Source organism: Microtus oregoni, unplaced genomic scaffold (assembly GCF_018167655.1).
Source record: "Microtus oregoni isolate MIOR12 unplaced genomic scaffold, Mior012 000036F_ref0000092, whole genome shotgun sequence".
NCBI classification, from domain to species: domain Eukaryota; kingdom Metazoa; phylum Chordata; class Mammalia; order Rodentia; family Cricetidae; genus Microtus; species Microtus oregoni.
Window position 1 is genome coordinate 19699639 of NW_024543095.1, and position 26701 is coordinate 19726339.

Genomic DNA, 26701 nt, shown 5'->3' on the forward strand with positions numbered 1-26701 from the left:
GGAAAGGGCTAGGCATGTAGCCCAGTTAGGAATATGCTTGCCTAGCATGCACAAAGTCCTAGTAGAACATGCTTATAGTCCCAGCACTCAGGAGAAAAGAGGAGAATCAAAGCTTCAAGGTCATTCCCGGCAACAGAGAGCATTTAAGGCCAGCCTGGGCTACACAAGACCTTGTCTCAAAAGGAAAAAAAGAAAAGAAATCTGTCGCTGTTCTCTCTGTCTGTCTATTGTGTTAATCAAAAGTATGTTTGGATAAGTAACAAAAATAATTGTTTAAAGGAAATGCTTTGTTTCTTGGGGAATTTTCTCTAGCTATAGCATTTTTTGCCTGCTCACAATAGGTATTATATTATAATCACATTCATTATTCTAACTGAACTACCATACTATTTCAAAGAAAATTAGAGCATTACCTAAAGTGTGCATAATTCATTGCAGATAAGACAGTATAAACAAACTGGCATCTTGCTGGGCTTTCCCTAATGTGCGTACCATGAGAGGAGCAAGTCTGACACTGTCCCTATCTCAGCAAGAAAAACCTTGGAAATTATAAGGAATCGTAGCAAACTGGTACAGCCATTTCCTGATTGCAACTTGTGCATCTACCAGGAAATGATGCTTAGTCTTTACAGGTGCATCTGATGAACCGACTTTGCTCATGAAACAACTGCTGTTTCGCAGAGGCAAACACACAGATTCTCGGGAGTCAGCATTCCTGTGGTAGACAGACTCTAGGGGAAGATCAGCCTTAGCTGTCTTTTCCTCCCCATCCCCAAGCAAACCCTGACCTCACTCATCACCTCCCACTCACCCCTTAGTAGTTCTAGGTAACCAGCACTATAAACTGAAGGACTCAAGGTTATACATGCCAAATAAAACCAGTCATGCTTGTCCCAACTATCTCTCACACATTAATCCGAGAATGAGATTGCAGCTGACATCAGCTTCAGAGTGAAAAGCTTCCTTCCACCTTCAGGCAATATAAGCAAAACCTAGTCAGTGGGGGAAATCCTGATGGGAAATAAACCTAAAAACAGATGTAACTAGTTACCCTTTTGACTTCCTCTTCCTTTGTGTACCTCAGACAAAAGTGTAGCACCCGCAGATCTTTGCAGTGGATAATAAGCTTCTCTGGGTATTTCTTCAGTTGGTCAAACAGAGGCTTCTTTTTCTCATCAAACACTACGGATCAAAGACAAAATTATGAGTAGAAATGACTGTTACATGGCGACAAATTAACACTAAAGGAACAGGTAGACTGTTAGCGTCTAAGGATGGAAGTCACTCCCAAAAGTATTCTTTTCTTTTTGTCTTCAGTGCAGTTCTGGCTGTTCTGGATCTAAGTTTGTAGATCAGACTGGCCTCAAACTATGAGATCCACTTGCCTCTACATCCAAAGTGCTGGGATTAAAGGTGTGTGCCACCACATCAGGCTTCCAACAGGATTCTTTATTCCTCTGGAATAAGACTAAGACTCAAATGAACAGACCAGACTCCACCAGTCTAAAGAAAGCCCAGCTCTGATGGGCCTGAGAGACAGCTCAGCAGCTATGAGCACTTCCTGCTCTTCCAGAGGACCAGGGTTCAGTTCCCAGGATCCATGTTTTTTGTTTGTTTTTTTTTGTTTTGTTTTGAGACAAGACTTCTGTCCTGGAACTCACTCTATAAATTAGGGTAGCTTCAAACTCAGAAGTCCACCTTCCTCTCTGCCTTCTGGGATTGAAGGTGTGCACCATCACACCCGGCTCAAGTTTTTCTTTTCTTCTTTTTTAAAAGTTTTTTTTAAGTTTTCATTGTGTATACTGACTGATCATGGTGCTGTTTTCTAAGGACACTGTCATATAAGCATTTAATGTGTGTCAAGATATGCCCATTATAGTGAGCCTTAACCGATTTGTGTGCGTGTTAGAAAAAGCAGGTTTTAGGCTAGGTGTGGTGGCTTGCACCTGAAAACTCAGCACTTGGGAGCAAGAGCCGGAGGCAAGAAAATCAGAAGTCTGAGGCTAGTGGGCTACATTAAATCAAACAACCAAGCAAACAGAATACTCTCTTACCACATTCCCAAAAAAACTAGGTGAGTAGGTAAGTAAGTAAGCCTCCCCACTAAGCCTGATGACCTGAGTCTGATCCCCAGGACGCACGGAGAAGCTCCTGCATGCTGTCTTCTGATCTCCACATGCACACCCACACAAGTACGTACACTAACACACAAATCTTAACAAAAAAAGAATGAGATAGAGAGAAGAGGATGCAAGCCCAGCTTGGTTCATCTCAAACCAAGTAACCCTGGGTGAGCTATCCATGCTGCACTTACAATTCCCAAAGCTGTTTTCCATAAGGTAACTTATGCAGCACAGTTGAACAGACTATAAGATATCATTATTGCTCTATGTTCTGAGGCAGGCAATGCAACAAAGGAAGGAGACACTCACCTCCATAAATCTGATCCACACAGTGAAGGGGAACATCATTTTCTCCTACTATCTTATTCTTAAACTGAGTTTCCTAAAAAGAAAAAAAAACAAAAGGAAATAACTACGACTCCTTTCAATGAACTCGGACATTCATAGCAAAGCAAATCATTATTCTTCACTTTACAGAGATAAATGAAGAAAGGCATCTCCCCCAGGCCCCCAAGTAAAGGGATGCTGCAGTACAACAGAGAAAATCCCATGAGCACCAGCTGTTTCAACCCAGGGAGAACACGCCACTTCTGTGCCACTGAAAACCAAGTGTACAAGTGACAGGTTAGCACTTCTGCACACAGTGCAGGCAGACGGAGACAAAGCTATCTGGGCTTTGGGGAAGCAGCTGGAAAGTCAAGTATTTGGCAAAAGCTGTGTTTGCTCAGAACTAGGAGTCAAGCCCTGCAACAGACAGTGGTACAGGAGGCCAGCCTGGGAAGTAGCAACAGTGCTGCTTTATACGAAACACAGGGGTCCAGGGCACTGGCACATGGGGAACAGGCAGGGTCCAGTGGGGTTCCCACTGGGGTGCAGTGCTGTCCTTCCTCTATCGCTCACCCCTAAGGAGACACAAGTCTCAAACAACACTGCAACTAGATTCAGATCAAACAGAAACAACCCAAGCTCAAGGGTCGCACTCCAGACCTAAGCGCCCAAATCTGTGAAAGAGGGAACATAAGAAACTGTACATGGGAGAGGAGAGGTTGTACCAGCGGGTGACTCATGCTGTGCTGAATTCAGAAGAAATTGGGGAAAGTTGGTGAAGTCAGCTTAGAGGGGCAAAAGCGAGCAAGCAGGAAGCACAGGTGGTGATTTCTAGGTCTTCCTGCTGGAGGGAGCCCCTGAAGGGCGAGAGCAGACCACCAGCATGGGCTGGGAGGAGAAAGCTGCAGGGACAGCACCGGAGTCACGGCTGCACCTTCCCTACCACTCTGCAGACGCAGCTCATACGTACACCGCCGTTATCCAAGGCTGAGTCGTAATCCCCCAGGAAGGAAATCTTGAAGTCAGTGCAGACGAGTCTCCCATAGACACCGCGCTGACAGGAATCTTCCTGCACATACTTCAGGACTGTGCTGGCTTCACAAAGCAGTTGTTCACCTGATGGAAACCAAAGCGAGCTCTCCTCAGAGGCCTCAGGGAAGGCCCAGAGCTGCGAGCACCGGGACAAGCACCCAGTACAGCGCAGCACTCGGCAGCAGCGCACTCCAGAGCAGGCAGAGCCACACGGCTCAGAGACCGTCATGCTGGGATTTCTCCAACCACTCAGGAGCTCAAGCTTCTTCCCTCTCCTTTGTTTGGAAACAGGGTCTCACCATATTACACAGACTAGCTTTGATTCATTGAGTAGCCTGGGCTGGCCTAAACTCACAATTATCCTCCTGCCTCAGCCTCCCAAATGCTGGGATTAGAGCCCCTTTGCCCTGACTTTCAGCCACCTTCTGTAGTGCAGATCTTGGTGTTTTTACTACTTTGACCCAGCAGGTGTCCCACAACAGGGATCCTGGAAGTGGAGCAAAGGTAGGCAGGGTGGTCAGCAGGGCCTGGATTCAGAACTCAGCGCCATTTCCTGTGTAAGCCAGGGCTTTTCTGTGCAGCTTCCTCAGATGTCAGAGGTGCGGGCTCATGTTGGAGGATGAGAGGGAAAAAGAGATCATAAGGTGGGGAGGGGGCATAGTCTCTCTTTCTTAGTTCAAAGCATTTCCTCTCGATGCACCACCTCCCCTGCTCCATCTGCAGGGACATATTCCACAGCCAAAAATCACTAGGGCTAGACCTAGGTGAGCATCCTCTGCTCCCTAGAAGAGAAAACTCTGCTGGTGTTTGGGTGAGGACAGGAAGAGAAGGACATTAAGGAAATAAGAGTGGAGGCTGCTCGTTTGTTCCCGGCCACCCAGACCCCAAATAATCACTCAGAAACTATTTTAACTGCAATACTGTTTGGCCAATAGCTTAAGCGTATTTCTAGCTAGCTCATACATCTTAAATTAACTCATTTCCATTATTTTATATTTTACCATAAGGCTCATGGTTTACAGTAAAGTTCCCAGGCATCTGACTCCTTCGGTGGCGCTACATGGCGTCTCTGACTCTGCCTACTCTCTCTCTATATGTTTTCTAACCTGGCTATATTCTGTTAAGCCACTGGACAAAAGCAGCTTCTTTATTCACTAACCAATAAAAGCAGCACATATACAGAAGGACTTCCCACACCATAAGAGAGCCAATTTAGCAATAACAACAAAGGAATTTTCTTGTCATCTAATAGATAACCATCTTCCCCCCCCACCTCAGGGCTTCCCTCTGGCTTTCTTCACCTTTGAATTCACTTGTTGGCTAAAAATTCATTTAATCTAGCTTTAAAGAATAACAGCAGGCTGGTGGTGGCACACACCTTTAATCCCAGCAGAGGCAGGCAGATCCTCAAGGCCAGCCTGGTCTACAAAGTAAGTTCTAGGACAACAGGGGCTATACAGAAACTCTGCCTTGGGAGGGGGACAAAAAGTTAATAAAAAGTTAGGCATCCTTGTTACAGGAAAACACACATTATAAGAAAAACAAAAACTTTTTGGAACTGGATGCAACATGCACATCTGTGAGCCCAGTATTCAGGAGAGGGAGGCAGAAGGGTCACAAGTCCCAGGCCAGCCTGAGCTCTTTGAAACCTAGTTTCAAAATAAACAAAACATTTACAAAAAGAAATGATTTTTATACAGCTGGCAACATTTTCCATGTAAGAGGGAACTATACCACCAAGAGGTTTCTGTTTTGAACTCAGAAGTGATTAAAACTTAACTGAGAGTTAGCCACTCTCCTGTCTCAAAAACAGTCAACCCAATCCAGGCTCCTTCATAATGAATGACTTCCAAGCAGAGCTCCAGTAACCCCGCCAGCCCTAGTATCTCTGGTACCTGTGCTGAAATACACAAGCAGACAGTCAGGTGAGGCCTCCACGGCCAGTGCTGGGAGGCCCAGGCAGCTGTGAGAGTTGAGAGCAACTATGGTTAGAGGCAGCAAGAAGGACATGCAGACTATCGGATTCTTCCAGGGTCTAGGATTTTCTTGATTGGAGACCAGAAATACTAGACAAAACCAGGTAGGACATCCTCAAAAAGGCTTCACTGGCTTGTGAAAGAAGTGAGAATTTCCCATCACATAGGAGGAAAGGGAAACAAGGAAATTTTTTCCAAATGTTGTAACCTCTGGGTCAGGTGTGTAGTAACTGAAGACCTTGACATCTTTGTTAGGATACATCATCATCATTGTTATGTGCCAGAGCATGAAAACAAAAGAGTTTATAATAGCAACACTAGGGATGACATCATCTATCTTTGGCCTTGAGCTATAGGTGAGATATGATGTTAACATGACCATTACCTGGCAACAAGTGAAGAGTGACTTCCTTCTCTGTTACTTCCTTTTCATTTGTATGAATTTCCTAAAAATAAATAAACAAATAAATACAAGAGCAAAAAGTCACAATTTTCTTTGCTTACAGGCTAAAATTAACAATAAATTAACATTCCAAATACATATTAAACTATCACCTAAACTCAAGAAATTTGACTTAATAAGCTATTGTTATTACATTTATTTATTTATTGAGTGTGTATAGAGATGCCCGCACAGGCATGTGTCACAGTGTGTGTGTGTGTGTGTGTGTATGTGTGTGTGTGTGTGTTTGCACATGTAGATCGGAGAACAACCTACGGTAGGAGTAGGAGTAGGATTTCTCCTTCTACATGTAAGTCCCAGATCTTTAGGCTTGGTAGCAAGTACGTTTATCCACCAAACTATATCACTGACCTTTAACAAACCACTTTTAAATACATGTTTAGGGGCTGGAGCTGTCACCTAACATGTATAAATCCTCAGCATAAAAAAACAAAAGCAAACGAACAAAAAACAGGATGTGGAGCGATGACTCCTTTAGTAAAGTACTTGCTGCACAAGCATGGGGACCTAAACTCAGTCACCAACACTCACATAAAAGCTAGGCACAGCAACATGCACCCTCAAAGCAGAGACAAGACAGCCCTGGGGCTTACTGGCTAGCTAGTCTGACCAAACAGGTAAGCCCCAAGCTCAGTGAGAGGCTGCCTCAAAAATCTCCAAAAAGAACATGGAAGGCAACTAAAGAAGACACCCAATGCTAACTTGTGACCTCCACAAGTACACACATGTACATGTACCTGCATACATTTATACGTATACAAATATGATATAGCAGAAAATGCATGAAAAAACAGTCACAAGTCCCAGGCCAGCCTGAGCTCTTTGAAACCTAGTTTCAAAATAAACAAAACATTTACAAAAAGAAATGATTTTTATACAGCTGGCAACATTTTCCATGTAAGAGGGAACTATACCACCAAGAGGTTTCTGTTTTGAACTCAGAAGTGATTAAAACTTAACTGAGAGTTAGCCACTCTCCTGTCTCAAAAACAGGAGGGGGGCAGGAAGATCAAGAAGTTCAAGGTCATTCTTGGCTATATAGCAAATATGAGGCCAGCCTGGGCTAAATGAGATTCTGTCTTAAAAAACAAAAATAGAGCCATGTTGCGGCAGTGCACACCTTTAATCCCAGCACTTGGGAGGCAAGGGCAGGCAAATCCCCAAGGCCAGCCTGGTCTACAGAGCTAGTTCTAGGAGAGCCAGGGCTACACAGAGAAACCTTGTAAAACAAGGACAGCAACAATAATAGTACAGAATGGTTCAGTGTAAAAGCACTTGCTACCCATCCTGTTGACCTGATCATGTGCGTGCTATGGAATAATCCTCTTATACACTGTAAAGATTTGTCACTCAAAATGGTTTAATAAAAATGCTGATGAGCCAGCAGCCAGGCAAACATAGGTGGGGCAAACAAACTAAGGATGATGGGAAGGAGAAGGGACCAGTGAGCAGTCACCAGCCAGACGTAGAGGGAGCAGAAGAGGAACATGCCATGCTAGTAATAAAAATACCGCCACATGACAGAGTGTAAATAAGGAATAAGAGTTAACTTAGAGTGTGAGAGTATTAAGCGCGAGCTATTGGCTGAGCATTTATAAGTAAGACTAAGCCTCCAAGTCAATTATTTGGGAAGCGGCTGCCAGTTATTTGGGAACAGGCAGGCAGAGGAGAAATGTCCAATGCTACATGTGTAGCAAAAATGACTAACCCCACCAAGTTGTACTCTAACTTTCTTATTAATGCCATCACATGAAAACAAACACACACACATAAATAAATAAACTATTTTTTGATACAAAAACAATATATGGTTTAAAGACGAGGTGTGGTGACCCTAACTGTATGCATAGCATTTGGAAAGTTGAGGCAAAGAGCAGGAGTTTAAGGTCATCACTGACTACCATGTGAGTCCCAGGTTAACCTGGGCTACAAAAAAACCCTGTATCAAAAAACAATAAAACATAAAGATATATATATATATATAATAAAAGTGGACAGAAAATTTCAGTAAGTTTTAGTGATAGTCAACATATTAAATTAAGTTTTAAGATTTATATCTACTAGTTGTCCAAGCAGAAAGGCAGAGGTAAACATCCCTTATAGGAAGAAATAAGTTAAAATGACACCTAGGCAAAGAATCATACATAACTCAGATACAGAGTTGGGAAAAAATAAGAGACATGTCAGAGAATGAGATCCTCTCCCTCCAAAGAAAATCAAGGGTTGAAAACAAGAGAGATCGAGTCTTCTCAGGGAAGAAACACCTATCTATAAAAGACAAACAGAGGAACATAGGACAGTATATAGTCAGTACACATAAAATGTCTATCTATAAAAGACAGGCAGAGGAACACAGGACAGTATGTAGTCAGTACACATAAAATGTCTATCTATAAAAGACAGGCAGAGGAACACAGGACAGTATATAGTCAGTACACATAAAATGTCTATCTGTAAAAGACAGGCAGAGGAACACAGGCCAGTATGTAGTCAGTACACATAAAATGTCTATCTATAAAAGACAGGCAGAGGAACACAGGCCAGTATGTAGTCAGTACACATAAAATGTCTATCTATAAAAGACAGGCAGAGGAACACAGGCCAGTATGTAGTCAGTACACATAAAATGTCTATCTATAAAAGACAGGCAGAGGAACACAGGACAGTATATAGTCAGTACACATAAAATGTCTATCTGTAAAAGACAGGCAGAGGAACACAGGCCAGTATGTAGTCAGTACACATAAAATGTCTATCTATAAAAGACAGGAGAGGAACACAGGCCAGTATGTAGTCAGTACACATAAAATGTCTATCTATAAAAGACAGGCAGAGGAACACAGGACAGAATGTAGTCAGTACAGATCCAACTACTCTATGTAGCCCACTAGGTTAGGACTCAATGAAGATAGTTGTTAATATCCACTCCACTGTCCACGCCAAGTTACTTTAAACCACAAGATGTTATCAAGAGTTGCAATCACTTCTAATGGAGAACCAAGTCCTGGCTCAATGTCAGTAACTAAACTCAGGTCCGTCTATTTTGTGCTCAGCATTTACTGGCTACTCAAAGATAACTTGCAAACTTTAATGAGTGATGTTTGCAAAGTGACTTGGCGCAAATACTTGCTAACATAACAAGAGTCTAAGTCTCCTAGTGAAGTCTATAAGCCATCTAAGAAGTATTCATTCCTATCAAAATACCTAACTTCAAACACACCTGGAATCCAAGGCTTGAGAGGCAGAAGGATTTGTACATATGAAACAGCATGAGTTACACAATGAAGTCTAGGTCAGCCTGGGCTACAGAGTGAGACCCAGCCAAGGACAGATGAATAGAAGAGGGAAGGGAGGGAAGAAAGGAGGGAAGGAAAAATTCAGGCTGGTGGTGGAAGCCTGTGATCCTGGTCACTCATTAGGACAGAGAAACACAATAAATGACACCATGGGGATGATGTAATCAGTCAGTTCCCGAGGAAAATACTAAACGACACAGCAATTTGGTAAGCAAATAAACTGGGCTTATTTAATGTTATGTAGGTAAAAGGCTCTGGGTAGAATAAGAGTCTGCCTGTGATAACCCAGACTGAACCACAGCATCAGAATAAATGTGGGTGTGGCCGAGGCAGTGGGAGGACAGTCGGCCGCCTAAAGAGACAGTGCTCAGTGCTGCTGCTTCCCTCGAGAACCCTTTCAAGACAGCCTATTTCAGAGGTGAATATGATTTCCATCCAGCAGATGCCACAACCTAGGGACAAGCTTCTCAAACTTGGGGTGTGTTAGGAGTCTGGGGAGCCTGTTAGGGGAGGCTGAGTTGGATGCAAGGTTCTGGAGGTTGAGCAAGCTATTCATGTACATACATGTACAAGTGAGTATTTGGTAATTTAGCAATTTTCACTCAGAGTTTCCATTCTCCGTCACAGAGGAAGAAATCCATTAAGACACAATTACTTGTCAGGTCCTATCATCCATCTCTGAAGAGAAAGCAAAGGAAATCTCTAAATTCTATCAGCTGATGAAAACTGTAGCATTGGTCTTGACTAGTGCTTAGAATCCAGTCCAAACACAGGCCAGCTGGGCCAGGGCTACCCTGCCCTTACATCAGTGGAAGTATCCTGCCTTTTTAAGAATATACTATGGAGCCCAGGTTGGCCTTGAACTCAGGATCTCTTGCTTCAGCCTTCTGAGTACAGGGATTACTGGTGTACACCACTATGCCAGGTGTGAAATTCCTTCTTTAAATTCCAGAATCAGTATCATTCAGAAAAGCATGTAGTATATTGTCTAATCCCAAACTCCCTAGATGAGGCAGGCTGAATAAATAAATGATAACAAATAAAAAATAAAGTAAATAAATTAAATGTGTAAATAAATAAAATAACCCAGCCTCCTGGAAGGACCCACTTCCCCGTTAACTGCAATGGGAACTCACAAGAAGCCTAGTTTTTACAAACACAGGCTAATCACTTTATCTTTCCTATTAAGGTCTCTGAAGGAGTCAAAGATGGTGATCAAGCTGGCAGCTTCAATTGCAGACTTTAAGACTAGGCCACAAGCATGGTGAAGTAGAGGAAGCTATTCTGCAGATAGTGAGACACATAAAAAGGTTGCAGGAGATGGGGGAGATACAAATACGGCTCTCAGAAGCTGACAGTTCTTTGAGTCATACCTGTGTCACTACAACCAATTCCCTTGCTAGCATGCATTTATCACAGTGGAATTGTATTTATTGTCAAAGATGCTGACTCTGGTGAATCTCCTAACAATGAGAAATCAGAGGTGACTAGACTCATATCACCAACACATCAGTGTTACAGTGTTCTTCAGAGCCACAGGATAAGGGTGTGATGTCACAGCCACCACCTCAGGAGACTGGCAAAGAGACAAAAGTAGCACCTATAGCCTCAAATACGTAAGGCTCAGGAGGGGTGAGGATAAGTGGGCCCCAGCCAGGGAAGCCCTCACAGGCCCTGATGTTATTCTGCTGGTACTGATGCTGCTTGGACAGCTTTCCTTGGTGCCACCACATCCCATCACGACTGAATGTAGACAGGTACATCCTCTCCTACCCCAACACACACCAGGCAGAAAACCACTTTAAAAACTTAAAATCCCATAAGTGTGGTGGTGTTTCATGTTTAATTTCAGTACTCAGTGGCCGAGGCAGGAGGATCATCAGTTTGATGCCAGTCTGGGCAAACAAAAAGCAAGATTATAAAAATCTTAAAACTTAACAAAGACTGAAAAAACAGGCAGTGGTGGAACATGCCTTTAATTCCAGCTCTTGGGAGGCAGAGACATCCGGAGCTGAGAGTTTGAGGCCAGCCTGGTCTACAGAGTGAGTTCCAAGACAGCCAGGGCTGTTACACTGAGAAACCCTCTCTCAAAAAACAAACAAACAGAAGAGATTAGGTGTGGTAGTACAAGCTTGCAATCTCAATGGTGGGGAGGTTAAGCCAACAGGACCCCCTCATTCGTCAGAGAGATTAGCTTCAGACCAGTAAGAGACGCTATCCAAAAACACAAGTGGATGAAATGATACTGATTGACTTCTAACCTCTACTGACAGAACACTGAATAAAAATTCTACATTGTTCTTAATTCTACATAATTCTTAACCCAGTTGTTTCCAAACTAAATCCTGTATGCATTCATATATACACAGACACATGCATATATGTTTAATTTTCTTAAAGGAAAATATAGTATACTCTTTTTTTTTTAACTTGGCACCATAAAACGGTATTTTTTGTTTTTTTGTTTTTTTTTTTTTTACTTGGCACCATAAAACGGTATTTTTTTTTTTACTTGTAGTATAGTATACTCTTAAGGCAGATGAAATGTGTAAGTACACAGGACAGTCATTTCTAGAAGATGGGTCATTTAATGAATCCTTGATAAGCGCTGGAACCAGGCACCGAAGGAAACACAGGCACATGTAGTCCAGCATGGAAAACAGTACCAAACCCCTTTATAATACACTGCGAAGGATGCTCACACCAGGCCCTGCTACATGACTCTGGGAGCATGCAAGGCATCCAATTGCAGGGAGACCAACAGACAAGGAGAAAGAAAACAGACTGGCAAGCATCCTTCTGAGAAATGACAAATGAGAGCATCAGCAGACAGACAATGCAGAGAAGATACAAACAGTGGCAGGTGACACCCTGAGAGGTGAGAAACAGGCTGGGGCTGGGCAGCTTAAAGGAATTTTTGTACCATCTTAAGGGATTTGGGCTTTATCCCATGGGCAACAAGAGACAAGGGAGGTAAAGGAGTAAACGGAGCATGTAGCATTCACTATCTCCAATAAATGTCATTCAAGAGAAAGCACAGGGCTGATAAGGACAAGTGTCCTGCTCTCAGAGAAGGATCCAAAGGGAAGGGATGAAGAGCTGAACTGCCTGTCCTGTGACACCAGTATCCAAAGAGCCTGTGCAGGTGTCAAGTCATGTCATGGAGGTCAGTCTCAGTATCCGCATCCAGAAAGGAGGTGCAGTGCTTTGGCTAGGTTATAACTCAGTGGTAGGCCTCACTTAACATGAGACCTGGGATTCAAGCCCTAGCAATTAAAGCAAAGAAACAAAGGAGGGGAAGAGGAGGAGAAAAGAAACTGAAAAGGAAGACCCCCTAGAGGAAGACCCACTGTCTCCATTCAGAAACACAGGTCACAGCTAACATGATGTTCAAAGAATGCTGTCGACCATGGAGAACTCTTCCTGGAGTGAAGGAAGAGGCTCTGTATAGTACAACCTTTCACTTTAAAAGCACTCACTTCTTCCTTGGGATAATTTAAATACATTTTAAGCTGCTAACTGAAAATCCATCTTGTTTCAACGTTGGGAAAACCCAAAAGCAACAAAGTCACCCAGGAGCCAAATATTTTATGAAGCATTTGGCAATTTCAACACCAGAAGAGCATAGCCGAAAAGCCAACAGATTCCTAACCTGCTCAACTTCCTACCGAAACTGCCACTTATTCATCAACACTTCCTCTGCGTTGGAGTCAGGAAAGGAAAGGTCAGAGCACAGAAAGACACTGTTGCTGCTGCTGCTGCTGAAGACAATCTCATCACCAAGTATAATGTAGGATTCTGTATGCTGTGAATACCATTGGTGAATAAAGAATGCCTTGGCCTGTTGATAGGGCAGAACTTAGTTAGGTGGGGAAAATTAAGCAATGCTGGGAGAAAGGAGGCAGAGTAGGGAGAAGCCATGGAGATGCTGATGGAGACAGATGTGCTGACACTTTGCTGGTAGGCTATGACCTCGTGGTGATGCACAGATTAATAGAAATGGGTTAAATTAAGATGTAAGAGTTAGCCAATACGAAGCTAGAGCTAATGGGCCAAACAGTGATTTAAATAATATGATTTCTGTGTGATTATTTCGGGGCTGAGCAGCTGGGAACCAACAAGTGGCCTTCCCCTTGCAACACAAGTATATGCAAGTCTTTGTGTCCAATGACACTAAACTGACTACACCAACACCCTGTTCATCCACATCTCGATCACACAGCTACCTAACCTATTTGGAATGCTGCCAAAAGTCATAAGCCCTGAGCAGCAATAATGAATGAGCAGTACTTTGCACTTAGTGAAGTGCTCCCTCATCAGCCTGACAAACTGACCTGCATGCTTTAACTAACAATAACATCCAACATCTAATAATTTTTTTTCTTAGCATAGCCATAATTTCCATTCCCCTCACAACCCACAACTGTCTCCATTTCACAGATGAGAAACTGCAGCTTAAAGAGGATCAGCAACTCAAGCTTCAGAGGAAAATGGGGCATCAACCTGGGCTAGATGAGACCCTAGCTCAAAGAAAATCTCACATGTGCATCTTCTTCCCAACCATGCCGTGTTCTGCAGAGGCATAAGCTTTTGTCTCCATTAGTACACCCCTTGGACAAAGGACTACAGGCTGTGCAATACATTTTTTTTTACCAATTTTTTACCATATTTACGAATACATGAATTATAAGTTACTACGTCACAACCCAGTAGATATTATGGACTCAGAGTTGTTCAATCTTTGAATGACAGTCTCCAGTTCTCTTTCAAAGAGAGCACAAGGCCAGCCTCACTGAGAAAGGTGTTTCTTGAGTCACAAGCACATGGCTTGTTTAAAGGGCTGTGTATTTATTAGCTCACTTACTCCCCACAGCAACACTCTGAAATAATCATCATACTCTAGAATATCTCCTTTGCAGATGGAGGCACCAACTGGTATATGAACAGTAGAATTCGTACCCAGTATCTATCCTCACCTATTCTGTGCTCTTGAAAAATGCCACAATATCTCTTGCATCAAAAGGAGAAATGGGATGTAGCATGAACAATAAAATCAGAAACAGATATTAGGATTCAAGCTGAAGATCAGAAAAGCAAAGCAGTCAACCACTACAGAGAGACCTTTTACCTCTACCAAATCTTCAGACCAAAGGGCAAGATCCTATCTCCACAAAAATCTCAGACTCCAAACTCCAGTGAACTCCTGTCTCTTTCCCTTTATATTCCTCTCTCTGCCCAGCCATATCATACTCCTGTCTCTACCTTCCTAGGGCTGGGATTAAAGGTGTGAGCCACCACTACCTGGATCTGTTTCTGGATCAAGTTTGTGTAGCCCAGGGTAGCCTTGAACTCACAGAAATCCACCTGCCTCTGTCTCCCAAATCCTGGGATTAAAGGTGTGTTCCACTACTCCATGGCTTCTAGTGGCTTAGCTTTGCATTCTGATCTTCATGCAAGCTTTATTCATTAAAATACAAATCAGGTATCACTGCAATGGAAGGAAAAAGAAGACAGGATGATCAAATCACTTTAGTCCCACTTGAAGTCAGATCAAAGCAAGTACCACAGAGAATGCCCACAGAAGCTGAATGTGTGGCACATGCCTGTAATCTCGGCACTTGGAAGGTAGACAGGTTCAGGAGTTCAAGGCCTCGACTATCCACAGTTAGTTCAAGGCCAGCTGGGGCTGCGTGAGACCACCCTGTCTTCAAAAAAATGGGTGGTGGGCAAAGAGAAAGCCTCAAAGAGTACTGATGGAAAAGAATGACCTGCTGTGTTAGTCAAATACTGAAGAAAATCAAGGGAGAATTTATTTACATTACCCACAGTTTAGTGTCAATCCATCACAGCAGAAAGGCAGAGCAGAGCAGAGGAGTTCACACCATGATGGACAAGAAGCAGAGAGAACAGTATACTACAAGAAACCAGGGCAAGATCTAGCCCTCAAGAACACACCCCCAGCGACCTATTTGCTCCAACTAGTTCCAACCTTCTGTCTTCCACCACCTCCCAGAATGCCATCATATAATAAATCTATCTAGGGGTCATCCACTGTTTGGGTCAGAGCCCCCAGGATTAACTGACTCTAGAAATTTTTTACTAACACAACCAAAGTGAGCTTTACTAAACTCCTCAGCATTTCTTAATCCACTTAAACTGAACCAAAATTAATCATCACACCTACTCGACACAAGTAATGAACCAAAATGACACTGGCCAGTAATACAGGGAAAAAATCTTGGGCTTCATTCACACCAGCTGACGGAGTTATTCCTTAGGATTTACTCTGTTGGGTAAAGCATCAATCTCTTGGTTGCCATCCCAACTCTGGAGAGTTCATGGGTATCATGGTTCACTGTGCTACAACCCTAACACTGCTGTGTACTATTTGGGCAAGACGATGCTTTCCTTCCAGAGCACACAGCCTAAACGTCACCCTAAGAGTACCCTTTACGCCTTCTCCAAACACCCTCACCATCCAATCTAACAGCAATGATATCAATATCACCGATTGAGGACACCCACAGTCCATGTTCCTCTCCTCTGTCTACCAGCTCCATCCTAATAGAGGTATTCTCATCTCTTACCCACAACACTGCAACAACTTTTCAATTAGGCTGATTGCACCTGCTTTCTTTCTAATCCATTCTTCACCTTCAAGTAGGAATGATCTCTTCAAAACACAGCCTGCTGTGGCTTAGGTACTAGATAAAGGCAATATTGTCTTGAGACTATGAAACCCTGTTTAACCTGGCCCATAGCTACTTGGCCTCCTACCATTTCCTCATCACTATATTAGGTACTCAGTCTTCGCTCGGCCTCCTCCATCTCCCTCACACCCTCTCATCACTATACTAGGTACTCAGTCTTCGCCCGGCCTCCTCCATCTCCCTCACACCCTCTCATCCGGAGTTGTCCCCACAGGCATTTCCTCTATTTCCTCTTGCTCTGAATGCCTTCCTATCCCTCTTTGGTACTGAGAATTTTTTTTGTGTGTGTGTAGCTCAGTGCAAGATCATTTCCTCAGGGAAACCTTTTCTGTTGCCAAGTCCTTCCAGCCCCCTGTCCCTCCTCTCCTATAATTATCTATCTCCATGGAGTCAATAAGCCCTTTGGGGCAAGTCTTTGTCCTCAGAATCTAATACAGCTCTGATACACAGTAAATACTCAAAGATTCAGCTAAACTAACTAATAATTAAAAGTAGACTTCACACTTCTTACTTATATTTTATTTTTAAATTCCAGTGAAAGTGGAATTAATTCCAACACTTAGGAGGGAGAGGCAGGTGAATCCCTGTGAGTTTGAGGTCAGCCTGGTCTACAGACCAAGTTAGAGGCCAGCCAGGGCTACACAAAGAAACCCTGTAGTTTAAAAAAGAAACAACAGCTAGATGTGACCGTTAGTATGGCTGGCATCACCAAATGCTCTAACCATGGCACAGTATACCAAGGAAAGAATATTTGCTTAAATACTGCCACACCATGTGTCGCACTAATCCAGACTGTCACTCACGACGCCCATCCAGAACTTCAGTAGGGTGGCCTCCATGGGCATATCTGGCATCATTTCAGGATCTCACAACCAGTTTATCCAGTAGACAACAAACCAACGCCTTTCTAGTAGCCTTGTTCTTTGGATGATGGAAGCTTTTTTTTTTTTCTTTTTTTTTTTCGAGACAGGGTTTCTCTGTAGCTTTGGAGCCTGTCCTGGAACTCCCTTGGTAGACCAGGCTGGCCTCGAACTCACAGAGATCCATCTTGGTTTCTAAGATGGGCCCAGGATTCTTCTTATGCCTCTGCACACTCTGTCACACTATCCATCAATTCTGACAGCCCGTCAGCTATGTAATCAGCAAATGGTGACCATCTTATTCCTATAGCTATGAACTGTGACATAAAATTCCTCACAGAAAATAAATAATTTCTCACTGACCTTGTTATTATGGTTGTTTAATAATCAAGCAGAAATGGCTCTACTGGTTAAAATGACAGACTTTTCAAAGAAAAATTTTCAACTCATATGAAAGTTACAAATGGTCCATGTGCTCTGCCCTGCATCTGTCATTTTTTCATTGAAATAGAGACAAAGTTTGCTATTGTTGTATGAAAAAAAAAAGCAAAACACTGTTGTCACTGGGGCCATAGTATGTCTAGGCTTTTAAAGCTCTCAGTGGCATGGACTCAGTTAGAATGTGGGCAAGACACAAACAAAGAGTAGTTCTGCCACAGTGGCAGGATCTGAGCTGGGCTTTCTTCACTTCCAATTTCAATGCCCATCTCAGTGCTTTGGGGTATTCTTTCTGTTTTAATTTAAAAAACAGTATAAGGGCCTGAAAAATAAGTCTGCCAGTTTCCGAAACTTTTCTTCCTCAGATCAAAAAGAGTGAGCTGCATCTGTTCCAGGTCCCACTGCGAGAATCAACAGTTCCCAAGGGCTTGGAGCAGCCAGTACCCCATCATCCAAGATGCCCACCCATGCTCAATCAGAAGCATACCCTTTCTAGCAACATCTATGCCAGACAAGACCTTCAGACCTGTCACCCAAAGGAGACACATCTACAGAAACTCCCAGAACCGCCATAGTTGTCAATTTGATATCTCCTTGGATCTGTTTCTGAGGAGTGGTCCCAAAAATCAGAGCTCCAGTAAGAATGAGTCAGTACTTCACGCCCTATGTCTGATAACAGAGTTCCAAAATGAACATCTCTAATATGTAGCAACTCATTTCAACAAAAACTGAGTGTCCTTTGCTGGGGACAAAGACGAATAAACTGGAGCTGGGGAAATTGCTCAGTGATGAAAGCACTTGCCACGCAAGGATGAGAGTCGGCGTCTGGATCCCCAGAACCCACCTAAAGTACTGGGGGGTGTGGTGGACCACCTTTCATCCTAGCCTTGGAAGGTGGGAATGGGATCTCTTGAGCAAGCTGGCGAGCAAGGCTGGCTGAACTGGTGAGCCCTTCTGTCTTGATGAATAAGATGGAAGAGAAATTGGAGATAATTCTCATTGACCTCAGTCCTACTACATACACACCCACATGCATATTCACACACATGTGCCTACTAACATGCAAATATGCATAAAACCATGTCCTAGCTAGCGTTACTATTGCTATGATGAAACACAACAACCAAAAATAACTTGGGGAAGAAGGGGTTTATTTGGCTTACACTTCCACATCACTGCTCATCATTGAAGGAAGTCAGGGAAGGAACCTGATGCAGAGGCCATGGAGGAGTGCTGCTTACTGGCTTGTTCTCCATGGCTGGCTTTCTTATAGACCCAGGGCCTCCAGCCCGGGGGTGGCACCACTCACAGTGGGCTGGGCCCTCCCACATCAATCACTAATTAAGAAAATGCCCTACAGGCTTGTCTACAGCCAGGTCTTATGGAGGCATTGTCTCAAGTGAGGTTCCCATCTCTCAAATGGCTTTAGCTTGTCTGAAGCTGATATAAAACTAGTCAGCACAACACACTAAAAAAAAGCAAAAAGAATTTTTAAAAAGGAGAAAAAGATGAATCCACTTTTATAGTGAAATTCAGACAAAAAATCATTGGCTCCTTGGATAACTGAGGCAACAGTTACTAAAAGCCACAAAAAAAAATCTATCTGCACATTTTATTTAATTTTCATGATTCTTAATTACCCTGACTGTTCTCATTGTTCAGATTAAAAAAAAAAAAGACTGAGCCAGGAAAAATATAGTGGACCTTTAGCCTTAGGTAAACAACTAAAGCTGTGTGTGCTCTTACCTTTAATCAAACCTGCCTCTGTCTGCAGACCTCTTCTCCAGGATGCTGCCTCTGCCCCTCAACACTCATACTCTTAACTGAACAGCCATCCCTCCTGATCCCTCTAGTCCAGGCACAGAAGACACAGGGTCAATACAGTGCACAGTCTCTACCTCTTTAGAGAACACCATGTCCAACACCACAGGGAAGTGATGGAAACCTGAAGCAACGTGGTGCAGTGGAAGTCTAGGGCTTCCCTCAATGCAGATGATGGGACCCTGGTCCCTTCTGCCATGAGGTCAGTTTTGTCCCACCACACACTCCTACCACGATGTGCTACCTCATCTCAGGAAAAAACATGGTTAACAAAACAGGGACTAGACCCTTCAAACACATAAGCCAAAGAGACCTCAGCTCCTTACTGTCCAGAGAATTGAAAATTACCGCAGGGATCTAGTACAACAGCAGAAAGCTAACACACTATGCAGGTGGCTAGTGCCAGATATTGTCAAGCTGCTCTCTGAGCTGACTTCTTGGAACATAGCCTAGTTTTTCTATTCTAGAGAACAGGGGCACATTCAAGTTCAGATTTTAAACACAAGTTTTCTCACTGATGATACAGATCAAAGCCTGGATGAATCGACAACTGTCAATTCTAGGGAGCTAGATTCTTCCTGGAGGTGCTTGTAGAAGGACTGGCTCCCTCAGAGCCAGCCTTACTGGGCAACTCATTCCCTGAGCCTCCCGATTCAAAGAGCAGGACAGGGTAATGGCTTTGCTGCTGATCACAGCTCTCCTCTACTAGCTATATACACTGCTTCTGGCCATTGCAGGCACCAAGTACTTTGTTTGATAAGAAATCAACAGAAGAGCATCTAAAGACAGATCGGTAGGCAGACAGACACGCAATAAGAGACTAACTGACAATCTGTCTGGTTCAAGGTAACAATACCACACAGATAACTACATACCTGGTCTTTAAGGACTCTCCTGTTCAGTTTCAGCCAGAGATATCTTCATCTAAGAGGCTAGCTGGAGACTAGCATTCCAGACTAAGCATCTATTGCCTAAAACATTTGAATGCAATTTTTGATATTTATAGTGTCCACTCATAGATGCCTTGCCTATGTCATTTACTTTTGCATATGTGTCCAACTTTCTGACATTGACATCGCCATCTACAAATGTGGTGAACAGCATTTACAATTGTCCTGGAACACAGCGAGTGTAAGGAATTTTCACTCCCACTTTACAGAGAAGGCCAATAAAACTTTAAAAGGGTAAGTAATGCCCTTCAAGGTTCCCACAGCTAAAGTGATGAAGTTAGGGTTCCTCACACACACACACACACACACACACACACACACACACACACACGTTCCAGGCACCTAACAAGTCACTAGCTTAACAACTAATACGCTCCTCTAAATGATGCTTCCCCACAGGTGTCTTCTGAGGTACTATCCTAGAGCTGGCCTCATCCACCACCATCTTTCTGAAGCCACCAGAATTCAACAAGACCAGTGAGAAGGTGGCTCAAGCGCTCGACCTCAAGGGGCTTCTGGCTCTGCTGGAAAACAGACACAGAGCAATTAATATGCAAGACAGAAGAGCACTCAACGGCACCAAAAAAGAGCCAGAGCTGCCTGCATTCTACACCACAGGTGAAAAGAAAGGGAGATGCTGCCTAGAAGAAAGACTGCAGAACACAGTGGGAAGGGGCTAAGCACCGCCCCTCCAGGAGCTTTACAAACTGCACCTCACCTTTTTCTCTTCTCTCTCTGGGTTTCTCATTTGGTTGCATTTGAAACTGCAGTAAGAAAGCCCCTCAAATTCTAAAGTTAAAAAAAAAAAAGTCTCCCTTCCCAATCCATGACCTTCCCCATCCCTGGGGCACATCTGAATCTCTTGATTTTGTTGTTGTTGTTCTTTTATTTTGTTTTATTCTGATCCCCTGGTGGCGCATTCCTTTAAACCCACACTCAGGAGGCAGAAACAGGCAGATCTCTGAGTTCAGTGCCAACCTTGTCTACAGAGGAGTTCTAGGGCAGCCAGGGCTACACAGAGAAACTCTGTCATAAAAACAAAACACCCTCTAAATCAGGAAATTTAATTCTCTCAAATCAGGAAATGAGACCTTGGGTCTCAGAGAACAGAAGCAGCCACAGCCTGGGCCTCTGAAGCTAAGACAGGCTTTCTTATCAAAACCACAAGCAGGTAGGGTTCTGAGAGAGCCTTACTTAGCCTTAGATGTAGGTGAGTGTAAAGGCTGGACAGACAGGACTCTGAGGTGGGAAATGGAAGCTGCACTAGACAGGGCCCCTGCTGATGGGTAGTGCAGATCTCAAGGCAGTACAGACAGGAAGCAGAAGAAGCTCTAGACAGGGAGGGTGCTAATACAAATGAAGACACTGTCACCGAGGTGCCACAGAGGACACTGCGGCTGTGACTGCCTATTACAGGCTAGTGAGGGAAAGGAGTGTACTGGCAGAAACTTGAGAGGCTGACTTCAGAGAAGGAAACCAAGCTAAACTGGATCAATGCAACACTTCTCATGCTGCTCCAATCCCAGGCCTCCCTCAAAGCCTTGGACACAATACTGATGCAGAAGGACATCAGAGAAACTCTGAACTCCTGTGAAAAGGCAGAGGTACAGGCAGGGAGGCCTGGGCGGCCACAGGGGATGGCATACTCCCAGTAGAGACAAGGTACCCATCAGGTCCTGATCTGGGTCTATATGGTTTATTTCTTCTCCTTTTCAAAACAAGTCTTCAAGAAAGACAGCTGTACAAATTTTATAGTGAGAAGTCTCAAATAAGGAACAGTCCCAGGTCTAAGGTCACTATCAAGTGGCTGAATCCGAACAGGAAACCTACAGAATCGTGGGCTTATCCACAGTGTGAGGACACCTCCTTCCCATCCACTTCCTCCTGGTATTCAGTTCAGGAAACGAAAATATGTACGCAAGTACACATGCAGTCACACGCACTCACACACACACAACTGCAGTTTCTGGGGTAGTGAGGAATAACTATAATTAACAATATAGGCCTGGGGGTATAGCTCAGTGTTAGCACACTTGTGTACCATTAGTGAGACCCAGGTTCAATATCAGCACCAAAAACATAAAAACTAAACAAAAACAATTAACAATTAGCATCCATCAAATATTGTTACCAACTTTCAATGAATCATTTCATGTAAGACTAATAGCACCCTATTGAACTACACAATATTATTATTATTCCCACTCATAGTCCAGAAAATTGAGGCTTGAGGATGCTAATATGTGGAAAGTAACGATGGCCTTGTCTGGATGTGCACAAGTGCTGGAAGAAAGGTGACAGGTGGCAGTCAGTACTGGGCTGACACTGCTTTATAGCCTAAGCTAAGGGATGTGATTAACAGCAGCTGCAGAGACATATGGCACTGCCTTCTGTGGCTCACGCCCCATCATCTTCCCTGGAACTGCTCCACATTGCTTAAAGAACCAGGAGAAATTAAAAGCCTTGGAGCGAGGGGCAAATAGAGTTTGCCTGTTGGCTTGTTAAGAGTCAGGCTGACCTGGTGGTAAGGAATCCTTCCAGAACTGAAAACGTTCCTGAAGATTTACCCCTTTTTCACTGCCATGCAGAGATGCGTGTGCTTGTGGAAGATGCAGACAGATGCCCAACCACACATTCCCAACACACCTGTAAGCTTTCAAGATGTCCCTCTTGTCTGCCTGTCTTCTTGTCTGCCCCCTCCTTCCCACACCAAATCCCACTGTATGCCTGACCTTTCCAAGTCCCAGCAGCCTTCACAGAAGCCCAGTGCTTTGCAAAGAGCCTCCTCTACACTGGGCATGCCTCCCTCTTAGGCAGCCAGCTCCTACCTCCGTGCTTTAGAGCCATTTGGAGACCTGCTGTCCCTCCAACACAATGGGAAGCTCCTGCATACAGTTTCTTTGGATTCCTAATTTTAGCCAGTGTTAAGCAATGGTAGGTACACAAAGATGCTGAACAAATAAAGAATCTTCCAGTTCTAGCTATTAATAATAAGAACATCTATAAGCTTATAAGCTGTCAGGCATCTTGCACAAGGCCAGTATGGAGCAGAATATTTTACATGTACTTCTCACCCCTAAAATAAGACTGCGGGGAAGATACCTATCCATGTCACAGGAGAAAGGAGACAGAAAGGTGAAGTCCACATCTAAGGTCACCATGAAGTGATTGATCCAGAACCAGAAACATCTAGAATCACAGGTTGAAGCTCTTCTATGATATGGCCATCTTTCCCATCCCCAAGCTCCCACCATGAACAGTCTACTCCTTAGCTGTCTCTCTGCTCCAGTCTCTCACAGTGGCAACCTTACCCACAACAGCTGATGGGCTTCCAGTGCCTCACTGTATCCCTGCCTTCTGTGTGCCACATACTGAGTGTTTGACCTACTGAGTTCTTGGGCACAACACCCAGGGAACACTGGAGTTTCTCTTGCCACTCCGGGCCTTGCTACTTACTGACCAGGTAGAAAACAATAATCATTAAGGACAAAAAGGGAGCTGGGTGGTGGTGGTGCACGCCTCTAATCCCAGCACTCAGGAGGCAGAAGCAGGTGAATCGCTGTGAGTTCAAGGTGATTCTTAGACCCTGACATTTTGGCTCTCTTCCCCAAAAGCAAGCAATAAAGGAGGTAAATGCTACCTGTGAAAGGCTACCTCCCAAACCTGATAATACAAGATGGACACAAGAAATGGACTACTGAACTAGTAAGCCAAAACAGCACAGTCCTGGAAATGCCTTTGAAATAAACAGAAGGCATTTGATTTTGCTTAAGCTAATTGTGATTTCATTTGATCCACTCATACCTTAACTGAGTCCCTGGACACATGTGATAAATTGACAAAACTTGGCCTCTGACAGAAAAGCCAGATAGAAATAAGCAAAGAGGAAAAGTCAGTCTAGGGCACACAATGAAACCAGTAAAATGCCAAAGGCCAATGTTAATAAAGAAAAACGCTGACGCCTGTGTTCTTACTAGGTCGAATTTTAAATATAATCAAATCATTCTCAACGTATAAAGGAACAAAAAAGGAAAAGAAACTTTCAGAGACAGTGAAAACTACTATTACCGCAGTGAACTTTCCTCTCACGGCAACCATGGCAAACACCACAACAAAACACTCCACTTATTAACACCTTAGCCAGAAAGAGTTCTTGCCTCTAAGATGACTAAGCAAGCACTGTATGGAACACCCTAGTGGCAGCATCACCATCACCATAATAATAATCACCTATACTTATAGAAGGCTATGTGCCAAGAATTCCACCAAGACCTTCCTAAAGGCAGTCAGAGTTAATGGTCATGAGTGGTCACACACCTATGATATAAGAAGGGTGTTACTACCATTCCAATTCTCCAGTTGGAAAACAAGAGGTTTAAAGGAGCTGCCCTCCCCTGCTAGTATGTGGAGCCATTGGCAAGCTTTTGCTTTCTGTAGTTATGTCCCACAAGGTGTGCAGGGGTGGAGGTGGGCTCCAGTGTCCTTCCACCTCATTTCTCTCCGTCTTGTTCCCGAAGTAACAGATTATTCTAGTTCAAAGTCAGATATAGCCTTCCAGCACCTAGGAGGTTAATGCAGGAGGATCACGAAAGGTTTGAGGCCAGTCTGGGATACCCAGTTTGTTCCAGGTCAAGTCTTGGCCAAAATGTGACATGCGCAAACAACTAAAAATAAAATATATCAGGGCTGGGAAAAATAGCTCAGTGGTTAAGAGGACATACTGCTCTTCCTAGGGACCTAAGTTCAATTCCCAGAACACACCTCAGGTGGCTCACAACTGCCTATAACCCCAGCTCTAAGGGGATCTAACACCTCTGACCTCTGTGGACACTTGCATTCATGTGCAAATACCCACACATACAGATAATTAAAATAAATCTTTAAAAATAAAATTAATTTTGCAGGGCATGGTGGTGTGCAACTTTGATCTCAGCACTTGGGAAGCAGAGACAGACAGATCTCTGTGAATTCAAGGTCATCCTGGTCTATATAGTGACACTCTACTTCAAATAAAAATAAAATCTTTTTTTTTTCTTTTTGAGACAGGGTTTCACTATGTAGCTGTGGCTGGTCTAGAACTATGTATACAGACCAGATTAGCCTCCAAGTCACAGAGATCTGCCTGCCTCTGCCTTTGAACCCAGCTGACTAAAATAAATATTAAAACAACAACAAAGTAACCACTCTACCTGCTGTGAACACCTACCTCTGTTAGTCCCTAAACTGCACAGAAGTCCCCAGGTGCCACCGTGAGCATAAGCCTAGCAAAGTGAAGAATGCAGCTTCAAAGGCTGCAAACCTATTGATGAGACACAAGGACAATTCCCTGCTGTTAAGACAGCTTGTACATATCCTATGAATATGGGGCAGTCCATCTTCAAATCTGATAATCACATGCAGCCTGGAAAGTTTTACACATCTGCATTGCAACCACACAACACATACATGCAAACACATATGCACAGACAAGACCTGAACAAACTCCAAACAGATTCTTTCTGAAACCCACTTGTCACATGGGATGATTCCATGCAGAACAGTCCAAAAGCATCCAACATCCTGCTGAGGACATGCAGAAAAGAATGACAGCTTTAACTTAGTAACCATTTAGGATTGAGGATATTTAGGATGTACCTTTCTGCATCCTAAGGTTCTTCCTGCATCCTAAGGTTCTGACTTTGTCCTTCTGGTGCCCTCATACATCTGCCGCTGACTGAGTTCCACTGCCATCCTGGGAGTAATGCTGGAGATGGCAGGAGGGTGTAAAGGATGAACTGGCCCTAAGAGGATGGCAGCGTGTGGCAGCTGTTTGGTCAGAATGCAGGAAGTGCTACTTGGCAGAGCCTTCGGATGCACCATCTGCAAATTGTATAGTGTTGGATCTGACCCAGGGAGATGCCACAGGAAACACATGTAGGAGAAAAAAAAAAAAGCGGAAGCTTGGACAGATCATCAAACTAAAGCCACAGCTAAGAAAGTGATTGTTTTAGGAAGAACTTTTTTTTCTTTTTTCTTTTTTTTTTTCTGAGACAGGGTTTCTCTGTAGCTTTGGAGCCTGTCCTGGAACTAATTCTTATAGACCAGGCTGGCCTCGAACTCACAGAGATCTGCCTGCCTCTGCCTCCCGAGTGCTGGGATTAAAGGTGTACACCACCACTGCCCAGCAAGAAAAACTTTTGATGTCCTTCTGTGGCCTATTAAATCATTATCAGCAACCACCAACGTTGAGGTAATTTGGCGGGGACAATGAGGATACGACTCAGTGCTAGAGTGCTTGCCTAACACCTCAGGCCTTGGGTTCAATCCCCAGCCCAACTAATTAATTATAAATAAATAATAAATAAATACTTGGGACTGGAGAGATGGCTCAGAGGTTAAGAGCACTGACTACTCTTCCAGAGGTCCTGAGTTCGATTCCCCACAACCACATGGTGGCTCACAACCATGTGTAATGAGATCTGGTGCCCTCTTCTGGCCTGAGGGCATACATGGAGGCTGAACACTGTGTACATAATAAATAAAATAAAAAAATCTTTAAAAATAAATAAATAAATACTTGCTAAGGGAAGAGGACCAGGCTGTACATTTTAATATTGCATTAACAGAAGAAAAGCAGTGTGTCTCATACACACAGATGGCAAGCACTGGATGCATTAAAAACCAGTGGGGAAAGTGTCTAAGCTTTTTTAAAAAAATGTTCAAAAT

The 26701-nt window shown here is 43.6% G+C and overlaps 1 protein-coding gene across 2 annotated transcripts in view; it reads right to left on the reverse strand.

Annotated features, from left to right (window-relative positions):
* Mtmr12 (myotubularin related protein 12) overlaps positions 1 to 26701 on the reverse strand; it is a 64524-nt gene that overhangs the window by 31630 nt on the left and 6193 nt on the right. For both annotated transcript variants that reach the window (XM_041631076.1, XM_041631077.1), the window contains exons 2-5: positions 5844 to 5904; positions 3421 to 3566; positions 2433 to 2505; positions 1052 to 1182 (exon numbers count right to left, since the gene is read on the reverse strand). In XM_041631076.1, coding sequence (XP_041487010.1) covers positions 1052 to 1182; positions 2433 to 2505; positions 3421 to 3566; positions 5844 to 5904 — 411 coding nt within the window. The remainder of the gene's footprint in view (positions 1 to 1051; positions 1183 to 2432; positions 2506 to 3420; positions 3567 to 5843; positions 5905 to 26701) is intronic.